General features: G+C 39.4%; 1 protein-coding gene across 3 annotated transcripts in view; it reads right to left on the bottom strand.

The window, feature by feature from the left end:
- aff4 (AF4/FMR2 family, member 4) overlaps positions 1-18,962 on the bottom strand; it is a 29,750-nt gene extending 10,788 nt beyond the window's left edge. Inside the window, exons 1-9 of one of the 3 annotated variants that reach the window (XM_005452570.4) lie at positions 18,612-18,962; positions 6,168-6,297; positions 2,359-3,144; positions 1,814-1,852; positions 1,575-1,661; positions 1,293-1,320; positions 1,130-1,193; positions 876-968; positions 131-275 (exon numbers count right to left, since the gene is read on the bottom strand). In XM_005452570.4, the coding sequence (XP_005452627.1) occupies positions 131-275; positions 876-968; positions 1,130-1,193; positions 1,293-1,320; positions 1,575-1,661; positions 1,814-1,852; positions 2,359-3,144; positions 6,168-6,293 (1,368 nt within the window). In that variant the 5' untranslated portion in view covers positions 6,294-6,297; positions 18,612-18,962. Of the gene's footprint in view, positions 1-130; positions 276-875; positions 969-1,129; positions 1,194-1,292; positions 1,321-1,574; positions 1,662-1,813; positions 1,853-2,358; positions 3,145-3,416; positions 3,702-6,167; positions 6,298-11,248; positions 11,518-18,611 lie in introns of those variants that run through there. The other 2 variants (XM_005452569.4, XM_025910706.1) reach the window with 2 other exon arrangements.
- Between the last annotated feature and the right edge of the window lie 2,132 nt (positions 18,963-21,094).

The following is a 21,094-nucleotide window of genomic DNA, read 5'->3' as shown; positions in this document are numbered from 1 at the left end:
GAGTCTAGAAGAAAGTACCATATAAATATTTAATCCAAAAATAGAAGTGGACAGTGTGAAAACTAGTTCAGACAATCTGCTCAACCAAGCGGTATTACAGCTCTGTATAAAGTTACTGAAAAATTATTACTTCAGGGGAGGCGGGCCGTGGTTGCTCGTTGGCTTCGCTGTCTGTCGTGCTGCTTTCGCTCTCGCTGTCAGAGCCCGAGCTGCTCTCTGAGCCGCTGTGGCTGCTGGAGTCGTCCCTTGATTGGTCAGCTGCTTCGCTGTTATTGCTGTTCAAGAGGAGAGCATTAAACATTGTCATTGTGGTATATGAGCAAACATCTAAACCTCCACATAAAGATTGTAAGTGATCAATAATGGTATTTTACGGTCGAGTCACTAAAAACCTGTGTATGTTGAGATTGTTCGTTACCGCAGCAAAAATCTGAATACTTATGTATGCATTTTTCAGGGTTTAGAAACAGTCAGCATAAGGAGATTAATGCAACCTGTGTAGTAGCTGCTCAAGAGTCCTTGGGTTGTTCATGGGTTTCAATGCTTTAACTGTCAAGCCACAAGGTGTGCATAAAAACCCCAAGATTTGCATTCTCTGTCTTTCCCCACACACTAAAGAAAGCAGCTTTGTTTTATATCCAGTTTTAAAAATGTATATATACTTTGCATCCAGCAGTACAGCAAAAATATGGTTTTAAATTTCAGGCATGAGTATGCCATCAAGGTGTAGTTAACACATAAAGACAAGACACAAAATGGCAGAAAAAGAAAGCTACTCGAGCTGTAAAGTTTCTCTTTCAAGATCGGGAAAAATTCAAGGTTAAAACAGTCTCAACATAGCACTCAGATTAAAAAATTTGTTTTCTACAGTTTACCTTGCTGATGTGTTCCTTGAGGCATTCTTGGCAGAGTCCTGTTCTCCATCACTGTCCTCACTGCTGCTTAGCCTTAGGTCTTCCTCCAACCTACTGAGATACGGGAATCATTTGTTATTCTTCATATGTCACCACAGTCATTTGGAGTTACTGTGATTACTTTTAGCTTCTTAACTCAAATATTTACTGTTCAACTATTCCACTCACTACTGACAAGAAAAGAGAAAAAGAAGGTTCAAAGATGAAGCACTTACGTGGGCTGGTCATCACAAGCTTTGGCTTGGTGGCTACTGGAGCTCTTTGATGAACTGCCTCGCTCTAAAGCACACACACAAAAAGATTTATATGTATTGACTCAAAGCCTAAAACATATGCATTTAACTTTACTTCATTATTTTATGTGTGTGTGATACTCACTGTGCCCACTTGGAAAAGGGTGAGTATCCTGAAATTAAAAAAAAAAATTAAAGGAGGTGTTAACTTATTTTCATGAATCTCTGTGTTATGATATGACTTTGCATTCATGAGAGAGATGCCATGATACATACAATGCAAGCAGTAAGTAATAAGTTGACTTATCACATTAAGTAACTTTCCAAAAAACCCTCCTTTGCATGTCTTATGCAAGGTTTGATTCATACAAATGGAAATAGTTCATCACAACGCAATCACATTAATCAAACAGTCACTGCTGCTGACCTTGGTGGGGAATGGAAACTTGGAGGGCTCTGTTTTACAGGGAGTGTGGATGGCTGTCAAAGGAGGGGGCCACGACTGAGTCATTTCCTGAATTTAAAAAAAGAGAGAGAGAAAAGAGAGAAAACACAGAAGAAGAAAAAAAACATTAAAATTAGCTTTAAGGTGTGAGTAATCTTGATGGTTCATTCAATTATTTAAAGCAGATGGCTTTTCTATGAAAATGAGAGTTGTGTCTGTACCTTAAGAATTTCGTCGACACAGTTGGCATCACCGGATCCCTAAAGACAGAAACAGCATGCTTATGAGACGTATAAACAACATGATCTCAGTACAGCATGTGTGAGGTGGCTTCCATTTTGAGCGCTATTAGTCATCCTATAGGCATTTTGTGAGAACTAGGAGTTCATTCAGACCATGTGTAACAAGCTGAGAGGTCATTTAATGTAATCATTACATCATTAAATCAAACACATGCCACTGCTCTGACATAGTAAGCTATAAATTCTACACAAGCCGTTGGTAGGTCGTTTCTAATGTCCAATCAGGGTTACGCCAGAGGGACACCTCTTGTTTTGAGTCAAGGCAGAAATATTCTTACAATGTATTTCTGTGGGTCTAAGAGAAAACGAAGGAGTGATTACAGCATGCAATGTTCAAAAAGGGATCTGCCTTAAGGGAGACTTCAAAAAGCTGCTCTTGAGGTGATATACAAACAAAGAGCGCATTCTTTGAATAGTCAACATACCAGGTTCAACACAGCATGAGATTGAGACTCGGGTCTTACCTCTACAGGTTGGGAAGGGATCTTAAGTTTGGTAAGTGAGGCTTTGCCGTTGGACTTCATCTCTCCCACGGTGCTGCTGTGCGACTGTCCAGTGTAGCTTTCCGCTTGCGAACTCTTAGGTTCTGCTGTTTCCTGGCCATCCATAGGCCGCACGTAGGCTGTTGGTTTTTGCAGCATTGTGCTGGGCTTGGACATGAGAGATGGGGGAAAGGCCTGACTTGAGTGCTGTCCACTGGGGAAGGACGTGTGAACCCGTGAAGGTGAGTCCCAGTTGGCCTCTCTGTCTCGCGGTGACTTTGAGCGGTAGCGGTCCTTGTTGTGATGCTGCTCGGCAGACAAAGAGCTCCGCGAGTGACTGCTGGAGGAACTTAGAGAGCCCTTTGCCGGACTTGACGTGTGTGACTTCGAGTGATCGGACCCTCCGCTGTGTTTACTTGACTTCTTTTCCCGCACCTCTCCTCTCTGGCTACTGTTGCTGCTGCCGCTACCGCCTCCGTTGCTCCTCTGGGTGCTGTGCCCGCCCTGGAGTCCTGAGCGTTTCTGAGACTGGGATGAAGATCCGCCCGCTGCGGGGCCAACAGGGGTCCACTTACTGCTCTGGCTGCTGCCGCCACACCGCTGGTCCCCACCAAACAAAGGTGGACCCGACTTCTCCTCAGAGGAAGACGAGCTGTTGGATGGTTTACTATTAAGTTTCGGAAGGGTGTCACCAATTGGCTCTTTCATTTCGTCGTAGTTGCCCAGCATGCTCTGAATACGGCTGGACAGTTTATCTTCCTTGCTCACCTGCAGAGTGAAGCAGAGAGACAAACAAACAAAAAAGAATAATTATTGTGGAGAACATGAGTGAAAAGAGGGAAAGCAGAGAAAAGAGAAGTTGTTCAACATTTGAGGTAAAGGCGCTCAACCAAAAAAAAGAGGCACAGTGAGAGGCGTAAACTCAAAGTTCAGACTGAGCCCAGATCAGTCCAAACCCATCTGCGAACACAGTTACGCTCTGCCCACACTCCCACCACAGAAGATAATCAATCACTCTGAGGCCACGAGTTCCAGCCGACCTGTTTGCAATCAGCCCGTGACAAAAGTCTGTGTAGAGTATCCAGTTTCACACGCAGCCTCACGCTTCAGTTTTGTTTGACAGATTCACACCGAGGGTGAAGAAATACTAGCCGTTATCTGCAGCAGGAAATGTAACTTAGCTTGGTCATAACGCACACTCCACTACCTCCTGTCTGTGCTGCCTGGCTCACATATGCGCAGCTAAGTATCACCTATTTTTCTTAATGGCTGTTGGTTTCAGTTTTGTTTTAGGCTGTTTTGTTTTGAGCAACTGCACTGTAGCTTTCACATAACACACTGTTGTTGCATTATGTTTTTCTTAGGAAACTTCTGTGAGGAAAACCTTCAGATTATAACTCTGTCAAAGCTTTTTTTCTTGATAAACAATGGTGTATAGAGGTTGTTCAACTGCTGAAACCTTCAGAGGAAACCTCCAAGATGACCACAGGAACACTTTTCACCTTTTGGTTCCTGTGTGACAAAAACGCTTAGTCCTGCAGCAGTACGGTCTTTAAAGCTGAAAAAAATAACTTCAATCATTCACACTTCAACAATAACAAGCTACAAAGAACAAGCCACTGATTGCCATCTCTTCAACATTTCTTCTGCCATTTTATGATATCCGATAATAACAGCCACAAGTTTGTTTTTTTAATCTGACACATTTAATTTGCCTATTTTTTGTGGTTCAATGCAAACATGAAAGTTCTTAATAGATTTTTAATTTGCGGAGTCACTTTGGCTTTTTTGGGTCTAGTCAGATCCTGGCACAGTTAGGCTGAAAGCACCTACCCCGTCATATAATTTGAGGGATCCCTGATTTTTTAAATTTTTTTTAAGGAACCCTTCTAAGTGAAAAGAAAATGAAAAACAATATGCGGCTTCATAGATAAGCTTTTATTCTGTGCCGCTGAGAGAGTGCGTGAACTCTACGCCATAAAAATGTTACTGCTGTGCTGGTCTACATCTGGGAGGGCACAGCTGCAGCTGCACGCACACATGGCCTTTAATACAGAACACTAAACTTCCACTTAGTGAAGCATGACAGAGGAGAGAAAAGTCAAACTAAAGCTTACATAAGACTCGCACAAGTAGAGAAAACTCTATTGGACAGACTTAAGCAGTTTGCCTGTTCCAAAATTCTGCTCCGATACTGCAAAGACTGAACACCATCTTGTTCTTAAACATAGTATCAAGTGTGTAAAAACAGCAGATCACAATGTGCACGGGTGAAAAGCTTCTTCCTTTGTAAAGGTCAAGGAGTTTTCCATCTTTAATGTCAGCTTTTATATCTTTGTTGTGGCCCAAAACACTCCTCACTTACCTCTGGTGGCTTTTCAATTCCCAACCTGTCAGGACACATTCCTCACTGCCTCTTTGATGGCCAGCTCGAGCTAAAGAGAGGAGCCACTTACATCTGCTCAAATCTGGTTAGTGGCAAAGATTAGACCAGTACAGAGAACTCAAATCCTCTTTACAATTATATTGGCCGGGCAGGAGCCTGGAGCTGGCTGGCCTACATCTATGTGTGTCTGCAAGCACAAGAGGAAGCGCTGCAAAGAGGAGGCATGTTTTCTGGTCTTTAGTTTGCTTTCAACAGCTGTAATGCGAAAAAGCTACCCAAGGCCAGGTGTTTTCAGGCTGTGCTGTATTTAGTGCAGAGTTGGTGAACTGCTCACAGCTATCTGACAAGTATGTAACTCATACCTCAAATCTTTGTAGAAACATTTGTGCTTTTAAGCCATAATTATGATTAGAACAAACACTGCACACAAAGCTACCAATTTCCTCTTGAAATCGATGTCGCTGGCATCTACTTTCAGTGAAGCTGGCTCTTTACTTTCTGAGTATATCTTGTTTTTTTTAATCACACGTGAAGTAAACAAAATTAATTATTATTATTATTATTGTTATTATTATTATTTTCTTCAGTATAAATACACTTGGCGGGAACTACCATAAGAAAGGAGCCTGAAGCTAAACACTCATCTCCACATAACCAAAGACACAGGTTTAAAAAAAAAGAAAGAAAAAAAGTCATGACTAATTTGCATTGCCACAAAAGCTTCTGATATTATGTTCTATTCTCACCACAAAGCTTGACATTCACATGTCAGAATTCATTCCCTTTAAATGCTTGCCACAGGGGGGATTTATACCGTTTTGGGGGGGGACAACAACACTTCTGAGAAAAACTATAGACTTCAGACCTCAATGTGTTTCTCCTCCAACTTGTAATTTCAGCTCAGTTTCACCGATACATACTGAGAAGAAGAGCCTTAAACTTGCTTTTGGGCTATAGTTCACCTTAGTAACAGTGTTACCTGCCTGACGATCCAGACGATTAACATTAATTAATTAACATTAATTGTTGACAGTCACTTTAAAAGGGAAAGCCATTTGCACTGGTGCTTTAATGGAATGGTTGTCTTTCTCTGAGTGGGTTTTTTTTCAGCTGATGTAAATCTACATTTTAAATAGCTTTTCATGTCAGAGCACCTTCAAGTTTAGCTCTTGGAACGTGCTTGTTTAAGCTAGCAAGACTTTCCGAAACAGCAGTGTTGTGCTGAATACTAGATTGCTGTAATTGTGTGCAGGAATTTCCCACATTGTAATTGCTAAATTTGCAGGAACTGATTATTATTATCCACAGTCTGACACCTTGCATTTCCAGTCACTGTTACAGACTCCCTTAATATTACTAACCACTTAGGTGCCAGGTAAAGTGAACGTGAGTTGAACGAACTTACCACTTTGTAGGGTTCGGGGAAGAGAGGGGAATTTGCTGGGAAGGCCTCTCCTCCTCCCTGTTGGATTTCTTGATTTCGCCTTTCTCGTTCTTTCATTCGGAGCACATTCCGGTCCTCACGGTTCATGTTGCTATCAACACAGAAGAATAACAAGGTAACATAATGAGAAGAAACAATAAACAAACAGCTTATGTCTTTGCTGAACACGGATGCCTGCAGGGGCAGTATATTATGAAAATGAGATCTCGGAGACAAGTGCGGAAGAATTAAGCAAACATATACTCTTGTTAAAAAGTCAGCTTGGAAAAATAGAAATGGTCAGTTTTCTTCCCTTCTGTTTTTACCCTTTACCTTTAAAAAAAAATAAAAATAAAGTCACAACAAGTATGGTGAAAGATCACACTACCGCTGTGCTCTGCTTTGACTCATTGTTAGCACAAACATAACTGTCATTAGTGAAATCCCACACGTATCATAAACAGGGGAAGTTGTAACCTGTGGAGAAAGTAGGTTCTAATAAGCTTAGCCTAGTCTAGACACTGTGCAGTACCCTACTTCATCTGCAAATAATCTCCTTGTACAGATGGTCAGCACAATTTGCCCCCAGCTGAAACTACCAATTCGATGTTTTCACACAGTGAGAAGTCTGCAGTTTACATACTTTTTATCTCAAAACATCAACAGTTGCAGGAAACGTTTGTGAGCACTTTGTTATTTATAATTGAGATCTGGGTAAATCCAAAGGTTACAAATCAATCTGACTGAACCACTAACATGTTTAAAAAAAACAAAACAAACACACACAAAAAAAACTTTGAGAAGGTTATCAAAAACAATTTAACTTATGTTCTAACAGCATCTCAAAAAGCAAATGTTGCACTGATGGATCTCAGGTGTCGAAGATGGTCAGCTTGATCACCAAGCATTTGACAATTACGTCAACGGTTTAGCTTATTTTCCCATTACTGTATTCAATAAAAATACTACCGGTATTACCTTCAAATTCAACTCAACCTGCCTCATTACTGTTTTAAGTACACATCCCTGTTAATTTAAAATAACCAACAACAAAAAAAACCACCCCAACATATACAAAACAAACACAAAAGGTTAGTGGTTCAGTGCCTACTTGCAGTCACTAATTACAATACGTTAAACCATTCATTGTTGTATGCGATCAAGGGTTTCAGTTAGCACTAGTTTGCTTTCTCTTCATGCTGGAAGCTGAAAATAAACTTGAAAGCATTTCTCTCTGAACGAAAGCTGCGTTTCTTTTGGTTGGGGTGCACAGTATAGTAGATCAAGTAGTACAGTTTAACCCCTTCCTCCACCTGCTATCGGTTCTTGCTAATCAAGGGGGAGGGAAATCACCCAAAACTAATTTGCAGGTTTCCCTCTTAAAAGACTTGGTGTTGTGAGCAATGCCTTGATGATAAATATATATTAAGATTAAAAAAGCACCACTGAATAAGAAAGGTATACCATTGATAAAAATAATCTCTTCAATAAAATAATCCTTATGGGATAATACACCCTGGTAAATGAGACAAAAATGTAATTTTCTGGGGAAAATGCACAACTACAGTGAGGCACGGTGGACAGAGCATCATGGTTTTGGCCGAGTTGCTACCTCAGAGCCTAGATGCTTTGCAACTGCTGATGGATGGTTTAGAAAGTACACTGTGTCCATGACCTAAAGCTTAGGAAAGGATAATGAATGCAAAAAGGCGACAACCCAAAAGCACAAGAAAACAAAGATGAACATGTTGTCCTGACCTTAACCCAAACGAGATGCCATCCCAAAATTATTATTCAACTAAAACAGCTTTGTTGGGAGGAGTGGTCCAATATTCTTCCTCATTGTTGTGTCTCATAACACCTATAACAGTCTCAGAACACTTTTTTCCAGCTACAAAATGAGTTTCTACTAATCTTACTAAACTTACCAAACTCAAAAGCTAACTTAATTTGAAAAAATAAAACAAACAAACAAAAAAAACTGTCAGGCTTTTCCAGTGTTATGACTAAATGTGCTAGATAAAGTCACGGAAAGTAAATGTGTTTATTGCAGACTGTGTGACTAAAATGAAAGATCGGGCCACATTTAAGAGCAATCAAATCACAAATTTTTTCTTATAACCTGCAATAACCTGATTGCTTTTAAAATATTGGTAATTTCGGGTGGACTGTGTGCTGGATGTTTGCTTGCAATGAATGACAAAGTTAAAATAGACTGTAATTATCTGCTATGAAATTAGCTGGAACTCACTGGGTCCCCTACAGATAAATAAACACACCCCGTAGTCTGTGTTTTCCTTCTGAACATAATGTGTGTTATTTAAACAGATGAGGAGAAAGTCATATAAGGGCAATACCCCTCTGATTGGATGTATGGATTCACACAAGTGAGACAAACATCATTGCGACATGTAATATATCCATGTACACATTATTACAATAACAACTCAGAGCCATTTGAAAACATTAACAAAAATGCTCTGGTAGAGGAGAAATCAGGCACCTCATAGGTGCAGCAAGCCAAAAAACCAAATGTGACTTCCCTCTCCTGTGCACTTTGTTTAACAGAAAGCAACTACAGAGGTTTGAAAATAGAAACAAGCACGCTGTCATCCAGGCGTGTCGCCTCCCGGTTTAAGTCGACAGCTTCAAGCTCTGCCAGTGACAACAATGATTGTAAGGCTGTTGACACAGTGCGATTATGCAGCAACCATCCGGCCTCCTTGTAGATTCTCAAAACTACACACAGGGTCTTTCTAATCTTTCCCAAGCATGACTAAAAAACATAAGTGGATGAGAAACTGACTCAACGATGAGGAAATTCTTTACACACAGGGAAGTCAAATGGCGAGAGAGTACAGTGGAACCTGACAGTTACGAGGAACTGATTAATCATAAAAAATAAATAGATAAATAAACTGTGTTACAGACTAAACCTTGTCACCATTTGCTGCCCAAACTTTGAATGAACTATTAGAAAAGCTCATCAGTTAGTCTAAACAGTAATTTCCCAACCAATCTTTTTTTTTTTCTTAACACAACCTTTAACCGTTTTATATCATCAACCCTGACATCTATGAGTAATGACAACTCTGACGCATTACTCATAGGAGGTATAGGGATTAACCCACTACGGCTAGGGTTCATTAAGCCACACTTGCAAAGAAGCGACTAAGTCCATCTTTATTTCATGAAACATACCATTAACATCATGATCACCTCTTGACTTAAAGCACAGCCAAGAACCAAGGCTGGAAGTACAAAACCCAAATCCTAACAACACACATTGCATAACAAACTTTCTAAAACTGAAGTAGCTATGATTATCATCTACAGATAACATGGCCTCCTGCTATAAATGCTGTCCATAACTTTATTTACACCCATGTACATTTGATTGCTTAGATAAAGGGTGATTTTAATCTGCTCCAGCAGTATTAGTGCTACACATATATATATGTAAATGAGTTTGTTGATGTAATGTGGGTGCGGGCCTGCATGTGTGATTAAGACACAGTGCTAAATGATCAAAGGCTCCAGGCAGGATCCTTTGTAAACACAGCTCATTTCCATTCTGCCAACTAACTTACCTGAGCTGTTAGTTGTTATTATTTGAAAAGGGTGTGACGCTTTAGTATTACTCGAGAGAAACTCAACAGCCAAGGAGGCTCAACTGTCTTGTTTGTGCCTCCTAGTTGATGATCTTCTAACATTTAAAATAATTGTTAGTAATAATTGCAGTCCGCTTTAATTTTAGACTCTTCCCCCCAAAAAAATCTCATTGACTTAAAAAAAAAAAAGACACTTTCAGAGAAATTACCATGGTCCTAATCACGAAAACTTTTAAGTTTGGCTTCAGAATAACTGAGAAAGTACTCACTGTACCCAAACAGAAAAAAAAAAGAATGAAAAACAAGTGTTGGTGACATGATATGACCATGTGGCACGTATGTGGTAAGCCTCTGCACTCAATCTGTTTATAGTTTAGTCTTAGACCTGCCTCTAAACGCAAACTAGGCCTCAGGGAGTACCAAACCAAGACCCTGATCCTTAATTAAGAAATATGATTAATAAAAAGTTCCAGCAAGACCGCATGCCTTTCTGTACACATCAAGATTTTTAATTGTGAATGAAGAGTAAATCCACAAAAATAAAGGCATGGATTTATTTCTGTAGAAGTTAAACTGTTACCGCACACACAGCTGGTTTTCCACAAACAGTTTTGTGTTCAACATGTCCAAGCAACTAAACCAACACTGTGGATGGTGTTAATCATAATTCCCCTAAATCAACCCATCCCTCACATCACAAAGGTATTGTTATTCACTTTCAAACTTAATGATTAATTTTATGACTTACAAAATAAAGGGTTTTCCTTTCCAATTTGACCTAGGCCAAAAAGAGCGTACTGTATATTCTTCTCAGATAACAGTAGCTGAAAGTGCAAGCTATACAAATAAAATGTGACTAATGGAGAATAAATTCAGCCACCATTTACTCGTGTTGTGCTCAAAACAAGCAAACCTTTCTTTAAAGTCAAGATGCACATATAGGTGAGCTTTGATTGGCATTTTCTGATCTACCAAGCCTAAATCCAAAGCTTGAGCCACTCCCCTCCCTATTCCAATAAAATAAGATGGATTAACAATAAGAAAAAGAAAAAGGTTTAAGTTTAAAGAACATTTATTAATATCAAGGTGTGATGGCCAGCTAGGTTTACTGTAGCCATTCAACACTGTGCCAAACTGAAAAGGTCAAAGTCTGAAGGCAGATCACTCTGTACCTAAATTAATCAGCTCGTATGTCTCTTTCTAACGTACCACATAACAGTCAGATCTCATCTTTAAAAACAAACAAAAAACAGGGGAAAAAACCCCCCATGGTTTTCTGATTATCACTGAGTACAAGATCTGGCTTCTGGGACACAGCCATTATGTAAGGCAAACCAAACATGTCTCATCTGTCATATACAAGTATTCACAATAGGATAAAGTTATGTGCTTTAGTCCTACCAGACACCAAGAGAAATGAGTGAAGCAGTCAAATAGCTCTGCATTTCTTACCCTGACTGAGAGGCCATGGCCCCAACCACTGAAACATTGGAAAAAGGAGGGGAGGAGGTTTCACAGGATCTCCCAGGAATTCAGAAGTATTCTCGTCATGACTTGTCAGCCTGAATTTCCACACAAACCTCCTCCAGTCAAGAAAACCTGACCCCTTTTTTTCAAATCTAGATATATCTGTGGGCGTCCAGCTGAAAGAATGTGACTAAAGTTTCTTTACTCGACTGGAAGGTACTGTGTATTTCCTTGGAGTGGAGACAATTCTGACTTAGGGAGGGGAGGCGACTGCTTGTTCTCGGGAAATACCATGTCGGCAAGCAGCGGGGGTTGGACACATGCGAGGTGAAGGCTACAGAAAGCAGCAGCAGCTTTTGTTTCTGTTTTCAAGATAAAGCATGCATGAAAAATGAGAAAAGTGAGGTGAAAGAAAGAGGTTAATATTGAAAAAATGTGAGAGTATATGTGCTATTTAAATGTTTGGTGTGAATGCAATAGATAAATTAGGGATAAGAGACCTAATTTCTCATGTCTATTTTTATAGAAGAGTGCCTGATGTTTGACTGAGAGCACTTTAGGCTGATTTTAATCGTTAAACCCCTCAGAAAGTAGCAGAGGAATAATTTAATCTGAGATAAAGCAAGGAGCACAATCCATGAATTTGAAAGCCTGCTGAAACACTGTAATAGAAATACAGTTTTGTTTGTTTTTTTTAAAACGGGGGTTGGGGTGGGGGGGGTGACTAATTAAACCTTAAAGGAATCTAAAAAGATCCCCTAGTCTTACTGAACCTTTTTACACCTTATTCTTACACACAAAATTAAGATGGAGTGAAAAAATAAAAAGGGGATTATTGCTAAGGAAATGAATGAGCTTGGCCTTAAGGAAATGATTTCCACAACCGCCATGCTGGCCAATTAGAGCATCTACAGGAAAACGGCACTGAAGAAACAGCGAGAAAGGGAATAAATCTCACCTCTCTCCGAGAATGGCACAGTCCACCGCCTCCCATAAAAGGAGATGTTATTTTACACCACAAAGCCTCTCCTCCAAGTGATGTCACGGCCCTCAGCACAACCCAGCCAATCAGAGCTGCTCTTTCCATCAACAACCTCCCCCCACCCCCCACTATGCCCTGGAGCACAGGGCAAAGCACCCATGCAGCCTGTTAAAGTCACAGCGCTCAGGCTTCCAGCATGCTGGGTGTAACAAACAGGCTTTTTCAAATGATGACGAAACATGCTGACAAGTGTGGCATCACCGCAAGCTGTGAGGATTTTTATCTGGTACACAAGCTGACAAAATGATGCCACTTCTGTTTTTGACTTTCAGCAGATGTTTATCATTAATCAAGAACATTAAAGGGCTGGCTTTTAGGTACAAGTGTTAAACATTCAAATTTATTGCTTTCAAGAAAAATATATCTGAATTTGACCACATCTTTACAAGGTTTTGCCCTCATTATCTGAGGGTGCTTTGATTTAATTGCAAAGAAGTTCAACTTCAATAATCTCATAAATTATGACAGTTTTACATGAATTCTATGCTGACTGTGCCAAATCTTCCCCATATACAATGTTGGCTGTGCTGTTTGCTTGTGGCGTTATTTAAAGTATTAAAACGAAGGCCGGCCTCCAAACTTTGGGAAACTCCATTTGATGGACTTTATAATAGACACAACTGATATAAATAGTCATCAATGGACACGAAGGCTGTACAGTACTGCCAACAGCTGCATGTCCGTATCATCAGGCTTACGTTCTTAGAAATACTTTACAACTGGAATTATTTCCCATTCATGCTGAATCTGAAAGCACAGTGTGTTAGTCTGTCATTTCTCAGCACTTCCGGCAATTACATATGCCCTCTACTTTTATAAATAGAAGCAAAGTACTACCCTGGGAGGATTTAATCAATGACCAGGCTCATGAAGTAGAAAATGTGCATCAACCTATGTGATAGGTTGGTGCACAGTTAACAAAAGGTTTACTATGCACATTACAAATGGCTCTAATTTTGTATTAAAAGCTATGAGCTGTGTGCACATCAATTCATTTTGGATATTAAAAAATAAATACTGCATGTTCAGTGAGTCATGGTTAAGTAAAACTACAAGTGTCATCGATCATAACTGGTTTCCAGGACTTAACAGCACCTTAGATTGCTCTACAGAAAGTATTCTGTAGCAGGTGCAGATGGACAGCCAGTGCCACCACCACTACCACCCCCAGTGCTTTTGAAGCAAACCTGCTGACTGCAGGAATTCCAGAGGGAGCGTCCATTCAAATGCAGCAAACCTGCCCTCTATACCAGCTGTTTGGTGAGGACTACAGGCAAAAATCACATGCAGCTGGGGCAAGAAGACTAAGAAGAACTGTTGGGAAAAACTGGAGTGACTTTCAATCACTAAAACATGCAGTACTTTTCATTAAGAAAACCCTGCAAGCCATATTTCTGTATCAGCATTTCAAGAGGAAAGAAACAGGCTTGATTTTCCTTGAGACTTTTATATCAAAGTGCAGATGAAGACTTTTTGAAGAGGGCAGTGTCTTAAATTCCCGCTTCAATTAAAAGAATTCAATATTTCTATGTGGCTGCACATTAGCTCCAATTAGCATATCAAAACAAGTCTCGGGTCTTGATTGGCATGTTCTCTAAACAACTGCTTATGTCCTTTCATTAAAGCAGGATTGAAGCATTTGAACTGACTCGCTGCCTGGAAAGCCTCCACTCAGCAGGCGTGCATTATCTGAATAAGAGGGAACTGGCAGCATTTACCAATCACAGGCTCAGTGCTGAGACTGTTGTGCATTTACACAGCTAATTAACTCATATTAATTTAGGAGCTTTTTATGTTTAACATTCAGTAAAGCTGTTTACCAAGAGCAAAACGGTAAATCAGTCTCTTCATAGCACTGTGAAACAGATAAAAACACTTAAAGTAGTCATTTTCTCAAGCTCTAGGGAACTTAGGTATCTAGTAGGCAAAGTAAAGTAGTGGGTAAAATATACACTCTAAAATCTAGAGTAACTCTTACAAACAGAGCTAAAAAGTACCAGGCTCGAAAGCTCATTTGGATTTTACCTAGGTAAACATTGTCACATAAACTCAGAAACAAAAGAAATGCTCTCACTTTCAGGTTTGACACAGATAACATAATGTTCAGTGTACTTTTTAGGCCACATTGTTAGTGGAACATGACACCCAAGCCTCAGTTATCTTGGCAACGTTTCCAAAGGATCTGCGTCATTCAAGCTCTTCAGAAGGCACAACAAGCCTGTCAAGAGGTTTTTCATTTTTAACCTGCTTCTGATCTATTGTATGATTTTTAACTCAGCAGACTGAGCAGCAGTATACGAATGATATTTAAGTAACATGGATTATACCGCAGAGAGAGAGAGAGAAAAAAAGAAGCCATTTCATAAATATGCATTTCATAAGCTTTTAGCTACTCATCTTGAGTCTATCAGTCCTTCCTTTAGTGTGATGAAACAATCTACTGAAGAATAAACCGTTCCTTAGTCAGTCATTTTTTTACCTTAAAGTACAATTATCAAGTCAAACTAAATCTTAACCTTCAAAACAGCAAGCACTTTGCAAACTAAAACCCTAACAACATGCAAAGGTTTCCTGAATTAATAAAAGGTCAAACAAGACTGAAACGCTGCAGTTTTCTCTACTGTGTAATAATTTCCCATCCATCAATCTCAGCTGTATTACTCAGAGAAAAGTCTGCACTACATCTAAAGCTGAAATGTCTGTCACTAACCTCCAAACATCCAAATAAACTCTCTGCTGTAGCTGGAATAAAGGTTCAGTTGTGGTTAAATGGAGGAATGAAAACCTGCAATGATAAGCCAATTAACTGAAGTGCTGTTGAAAAATGAATCAGCGAATATTCTGATAAGGGCACTGAGCGGAAATTTTCGTCATTTCTAATCAAAAACTTGCTGTTTTCAGCTTTTTTGGGTTTCACACTTGTTGATGTGAACATTTGAAGCATCACCAAGGAAATGGGTGTAAATATATACAAAGCACTTTTCAACATTTTATAAAAAAAAGAACATAAATCCATGAGATTAATCAATAATGAAAATAACTGGCAGCTGAGCCCTAAAATGTAGACAATTATTTATGCAAAATTCATGCATAACATGCTTAAGTTAACAATAAAAATCCACAAAATCCACATTTTATCTGCGTATTGCATAAATTCATTCCTCTGACTCTGGGATTTTTTTCCTGTTTACGTTCCTAATCCATTTGTTATTTCCTGCAAAGCACTTATCCTGCTTAAAACAAAACAAAACAAAACAAAACAAGAAGAAGAATTTCACTACTATTTGAGACATATTACTGCTGCCTCTGAAAAAGACTGAGGCTATTATCGTTCCACTTTAAAAATAGTATTATAAAGCAGTATCTCACAGCACCAATCTATGCCAGATCTGTGAAATGAAATGGCCTTAATGAGCTTCACCTTCACAGGACTGTAAAGCCACATGAGAGTTTAACTCGCATCGCTGAGAACAAAAGCTGAAGAACAGATGCATGAGGTCAGGACACAGTGAGCAGCATATTTCTCTGCTGCGTGAGCAACAGTACTGGGGGATAAAAAGAGAGCTGCTGATGTCTGATTAGATTCGGGCTAATTAAGCTGGCAGACTCAGAAAGAGCCTTCAAACAAGTTACTCTCAACAAGCTTCTCTTTGTACAGGAAATAAGATTTGATTATGAAACTTACAAACCTTAGCTGAACACACAATTAACTTGTACTTAGGGTCAGGTTAAAGAGGAAAAGGTAAATGCTAAAAAGCAGTAACATCTGCACAATGCATAAACCAGACAAATGCAACACCTTAAAACCATTTCTATCATCAACATAAGAATAGCTTTTGTCTTTAAAATTGTGGCTAAAGAGGCAATTTTGAGCTTTGGATTTATTGTCCCCAAATGTAGGTGCTCAGATTTGAAATTGTGTACAATGGGCTGCAGTTGAACAGTCTGAAACTAGACATTGCTCACTTCCCAAATATCCAGCCAGCAAAACAACAGTGGAGTACATCAGGAATGTACAATAGGTGTGCCAAAGCCAAAGAAAACATGCATGCACTGCTCTGTCTGGAACGGACAAACAAGTCACATAACATCTCGACTGAATGTGTGCCCTTCGCCTTGGCCACAGGGGAAACTGTTAAACTGAAGCCTCACAGCAAAACCCAAACAGGAAGTGAAGAGGATTTCACAGTAAGCCGCGTCACAGGTAGCACATTTACACATTACTGCAAACAAGGTGTTTACATCGCTGCTCCAGGAACCCTTTCCCCCCCCTTTTTAAAGATTCTTTTAAACTAACAAAGCTGGTATCTAGAAGTCATCTAGCCTCAGTTGAATGTCAAGTATGCTTAAGGTTTTCTTTGGTGCTTCAGTGTGTGGAAACCCAAAACAAAGACTATCACATACAGACATTGTACAGTCACATGCATCAACCTTATCTCTCTGCTCAACATTTTCATTTAAAAACAAAGGCATGACACATATATGAGCTATTTTTAACAGTTTAAAATAGCATGTTGTACCCGAATTAATTTTCCGTTTACAACCTTTGAAGTAGCTCCAACACTTCAGTTCAGCTTTCTAACTTACTGCCATCAACACAGCTCTTCAAGCAAGTATGGTGATGGCATTATGTTTCAAGCTGCTACTAAGAGTATTTCAATTGTATAGTCAAACAAGTGGGTGACCTTCTGTGCATTAAAATACAGTAAGAGCTCCAACCAAGGGCTACACTGTAGTTAAACTACTTTACAGCGCACACAAAAGAGGTTTTGGCCTTGTACCAGAGGACAATCACCACGCCAGTGAGACATGGGCTGTAATTTACTAATGCAATAAACTCATTATTTGTTAAAAGCTGTCTGTAATGTAGTCTAGTCATAGTGTATAATCACCTCTCAAAAAAAAAAAAAAATCCAAACTTCATTTACTATTTGTTTATCTTCTAGAGTGGAAGCTGGAGTTTCAGACAGCACTACTGCCTGGCATTTTCAGAAAATTATTTAATATAAAACAGCAGTTGTCTTAAACCAGCCAAGTACTGCAGCTCAGTCCACTGCATGATGAGGGAAGTTTTTTGTCTGACCTAATTGAATCCGATGGCAATATTAACACTCCTGTTACGTCTACATAACAACAAAACAACAACAACTGCAACCACAGTTCAAGTACAGCTTTTGCTCCATCCACCATCTGACTAAAGTTGCTTAGCCGGTTCACAGCTACCTGCCGTGAACGAGTTCATGACCTTAGGGCATGAACTCGTCCCCCCTCCCGACTAAGTGCAGCCAACCATAACAAGTCAGTTGGTTGCACTTTCCTTGTCTCCATGCGTCAAGTCTATCCCTCCACATGCGTGCATGAACTACCCGTGACAAGTGTTAAGAGGAACTCTGGACTTATCACGCATTTTCTGGCCCTTCCCCCCTAACTATGGCACGTAAAATGGCTTCCTAGAAAAGCACATCAGCTGATCCTTCGCTCAACCAAAGCATACATTCAGATTAACTGTGCTGCCCTTCTGCGCAGTGTTGATTTTCCATGCAAATAAAGACTGTGACTGGACACAGCAAGGAGTGGCACTAGGAGTTAGTAATACAATAAAGGAGGAGGATACGAACCAAAACTTTATGCTCGTCATTGTGCGAAAACTAACGAGTATCAAGGGCCAATGATTACCTAAAAAGACCACAAACTAGCACAGAAACTACAAACAAGTAGCACTTATCTCCCATTGTTTGATTCCCCAGATGCTTTTTTATGGAGAGCGAATAGTCTATTTCAAATGAAATGGAAACATAGTAGGTTTATCCTTTGCACGTGTAGTATCATATAGTTATGCCACCGTCTGTAAGAGCAGACTTAGGTGTACAAGTTATGTCAGCCACGGCTAAACACAAACATCAGTCGTCATGACCTGTTAGCTGCCATGACAGGAACAAAAACATTACTCCTATCACCGCGATATTTGCCCCTACTTCCTTGCATAGAAACGTAAGTAATATCTACCCTTCCCATCCATCGAAAAATTAAACTCTCATTCCACCAGAACTCCAAAGCAAGTACAATGTCTAATCAAATTATTAGCAACTGGCTAGCACGCTACCTACACGACTACCTGCATATTTGCTTTAGCATAACGTTAGCTAGCCGGACCCTGCTAGTAGCGTATTAAGGCTAGGCTAGCTAGCCCTGAAGCTACTGATTTTTTTTTGGCGAAATTCTAATTAGCGTTCACTTCAAATATCAGATACCCTCTACTGCAGTCAAACACCAATTAACGTCTTCCATCAAAGTTGGCATCCTTACCTCTTGTCTTCTTTTTAGGCCCAAACCATTCTAGCTATTGGAAAGCTCTTTTTCTCTTTGTCTTTTCCACTTCCAGTTACACGCAAAACGGATTCAGAAAAAAAAAATGCTCTAACGGCTAAAACACTAAAACCAAGTGGATGGTCTTCATCTTTTCCTTAAAACGCGACGATACATCGAGAGGGAAACAAAATAAAAATCATTTTCTCTCGCGTTCATTTTTTGTTACTCCTGAACTGATAGGTAAGACTGCTAGCTAAGTTAAGCAGCCAGCAGGTACCACCACAGACAGGACTGAATGCATGGATGGCAGCAAAGCGGTGGTGCATTCGCGCTATCGGAAATCTGTCAATCCCACAATCCGACACAGTAAACACTGTCATAAAGTAAATATTAATTAACACGTCAGCACCGCTGACGATGTGTTTGAAAACACCATTGAGCCTTCTTAGCAGTTGCGAGTTTAATTTTTTTTTTTTTTTTTTTTACCGTACGCCTCGGATAGCTATAAGTAATTCCCATTCGGGGTGAATGCAGCATTTCAGTGACGCGCAAGGTTGACCAGACTTTGACGTTTAGGAAATCACGTTTCATTGTTCCCTGATTGTACCATGGACAGCAGGTTATGACAAACCGTACCCAGCTTTTAATTCATAGCTCATCTAATCTTCAACACACACCCTAGTTATCTAGATTTAGCTACCCGCGTGTCTATGATTAATAAGTAAATACGTTTTAAATAATAATATGATTCATTTTTAATCTTTCAAACAATGACTTACTTTGTGATGGCTTACTTTGCCACCAACTTCACACCTTTAGTGGGTGTGCAATAACATGTCTGACTTTACACGTGCCTATACTCAGCAAAAACTGACAATACATTGGTTAAAAGGCTCAAACCAGCTTTTAAAAGTCCTGTAAGCTTATTGACCGTCTGTGTTGGATGCTAAACTACATGTTTATATTTTAATTACTACAGTTTTACAAGATTTTATATTATTTTTGAGGACAACAGCCTGATACTGCCTGAAACTGACATAGAATGAAAAGAAGTGGATCCGCTTTCAGTTCTAAGGTTTTAGGCATCAGGACATAATGTAAAACATCATCTGGTCCTTAGTAGGTCTTAAAATAAGGTAAATGCAACCTCAGTTAAACTTGAAAACATGACATATTACACTGTTATTATTTATTTATCAAAAATTGCGTCAAAAAACGAAAACGTGTGAGAAACTAAATACACCCTTCCTGCTTCATCTCAGACTCTAAAGGCCTCAGTTAGCATGTTAAATGTTAAAGCTCATGAGAGTACAGTTACAAAAAGATTGAACAAGTATGTCTTGTTTGGAAGGGTTGCCGGAGAAAGCTTCTTCTCTCTTACAAAGAACATGGCAGCACAGCTTAGGTTTGCAAAGTTGCATCTAAACAAACCACAAGACCAAACTCCTTTGGACATATCAGGTGAAGATGTTTGGCCATAACACGCACTGTAAACTTAGGTAAAAACTGAACCTAGCATATCAGCACAAACACCTCACACCAACTGTGAAGCACGGTGGTGGAGGTTTGATGATTTGAGGTATTTTTGCAACCAACAGACTTGGAAACTTTGCAGTCATTGAGTGAAAGGTGAAGCCATGTGACTGTCAGCTAAAGCTTGGCTGAAATGAGTTGTGCAAAAGGACATTGACAGCAAAGCATCAAATCTACAGTGACTGAAAAAAAAAAAAGAATCGAGGTGTTGCAATGGCCGAGTCGAAGTGCAGACCTCATCATGATGAAATGCTGTGGCGGGAGAGTTGAGCATAAATAAACCCAACGGCAAACCTCAATGAAATTAAACAACACTGTAAAAAAAAAAAAGAAAAAGAAAAGAAAAAGAGTGGGCCATAATTCCTCCACAACGTAAGCAACTGTCAGTCATACAGAAAATGATTACTTCAGCTTATTCCTGTTAAAGGTGGTTTTACAAGCTACTGAATCATGGGGTATACTTGGTTTTCCCACACACCGCTTCTGTAGTTTGCTAAGGTTGTGTTAAATATATAACGAAATGATTTAATATGTCATGTGTCGTTCATATGCGGTTGTGTTGAATAATTTTAAGACCTGCTGACACAAGATGTTTTTTTCTTTGTTGTCCTGATTAAGGTTATTATAGCTAACTAAAAATTAAAACTAAACACTTTTATTAAAAACTAAAATAAAACATATTTAGGAAATATCCTTAGTTTAAAAACAATTGTTACAACTTGCCTGATGAGGCATTATTGGATGTGTTTATTAAGACTGGATGTCGTCAAGACTGAGTCAGCTGCTTTGAAAAAGTTTTGTTTTTAATTGCAATACTTGGTTTTCCTAAATCTGACATATACCCTCCCTATATTGATAATAAAAAGACTAAAATGAACTCCGAAACTGATAAAAACTAAACTGAAGAAAGAAAATCCTCACTGGAAACTAACAGCAACTAAGCCGAC

Source organism: Oreochromis niloticus, linkage group LG10, assembly GCF_001858045.2.
Source record: "Oreochromis niloticus isolate F11D_XX linkage group LG10, O_niloticus_UMD_NMBU, whole genome shotgun sequence".
In the NCBI taxonomy this organism is placed as follows: domain Eukaryota; kingdom Metazoa; phylum Chordata; class Actinopteri; order Cichliformes; family Cichlidae; genus Oreochromis; species Oreochromis niloticus.
The sequence above is the reverse complement of the archived record's forward strand: the minus strand, read 5'-3'. Positions and strand labels throughout refer to the sequence as shown.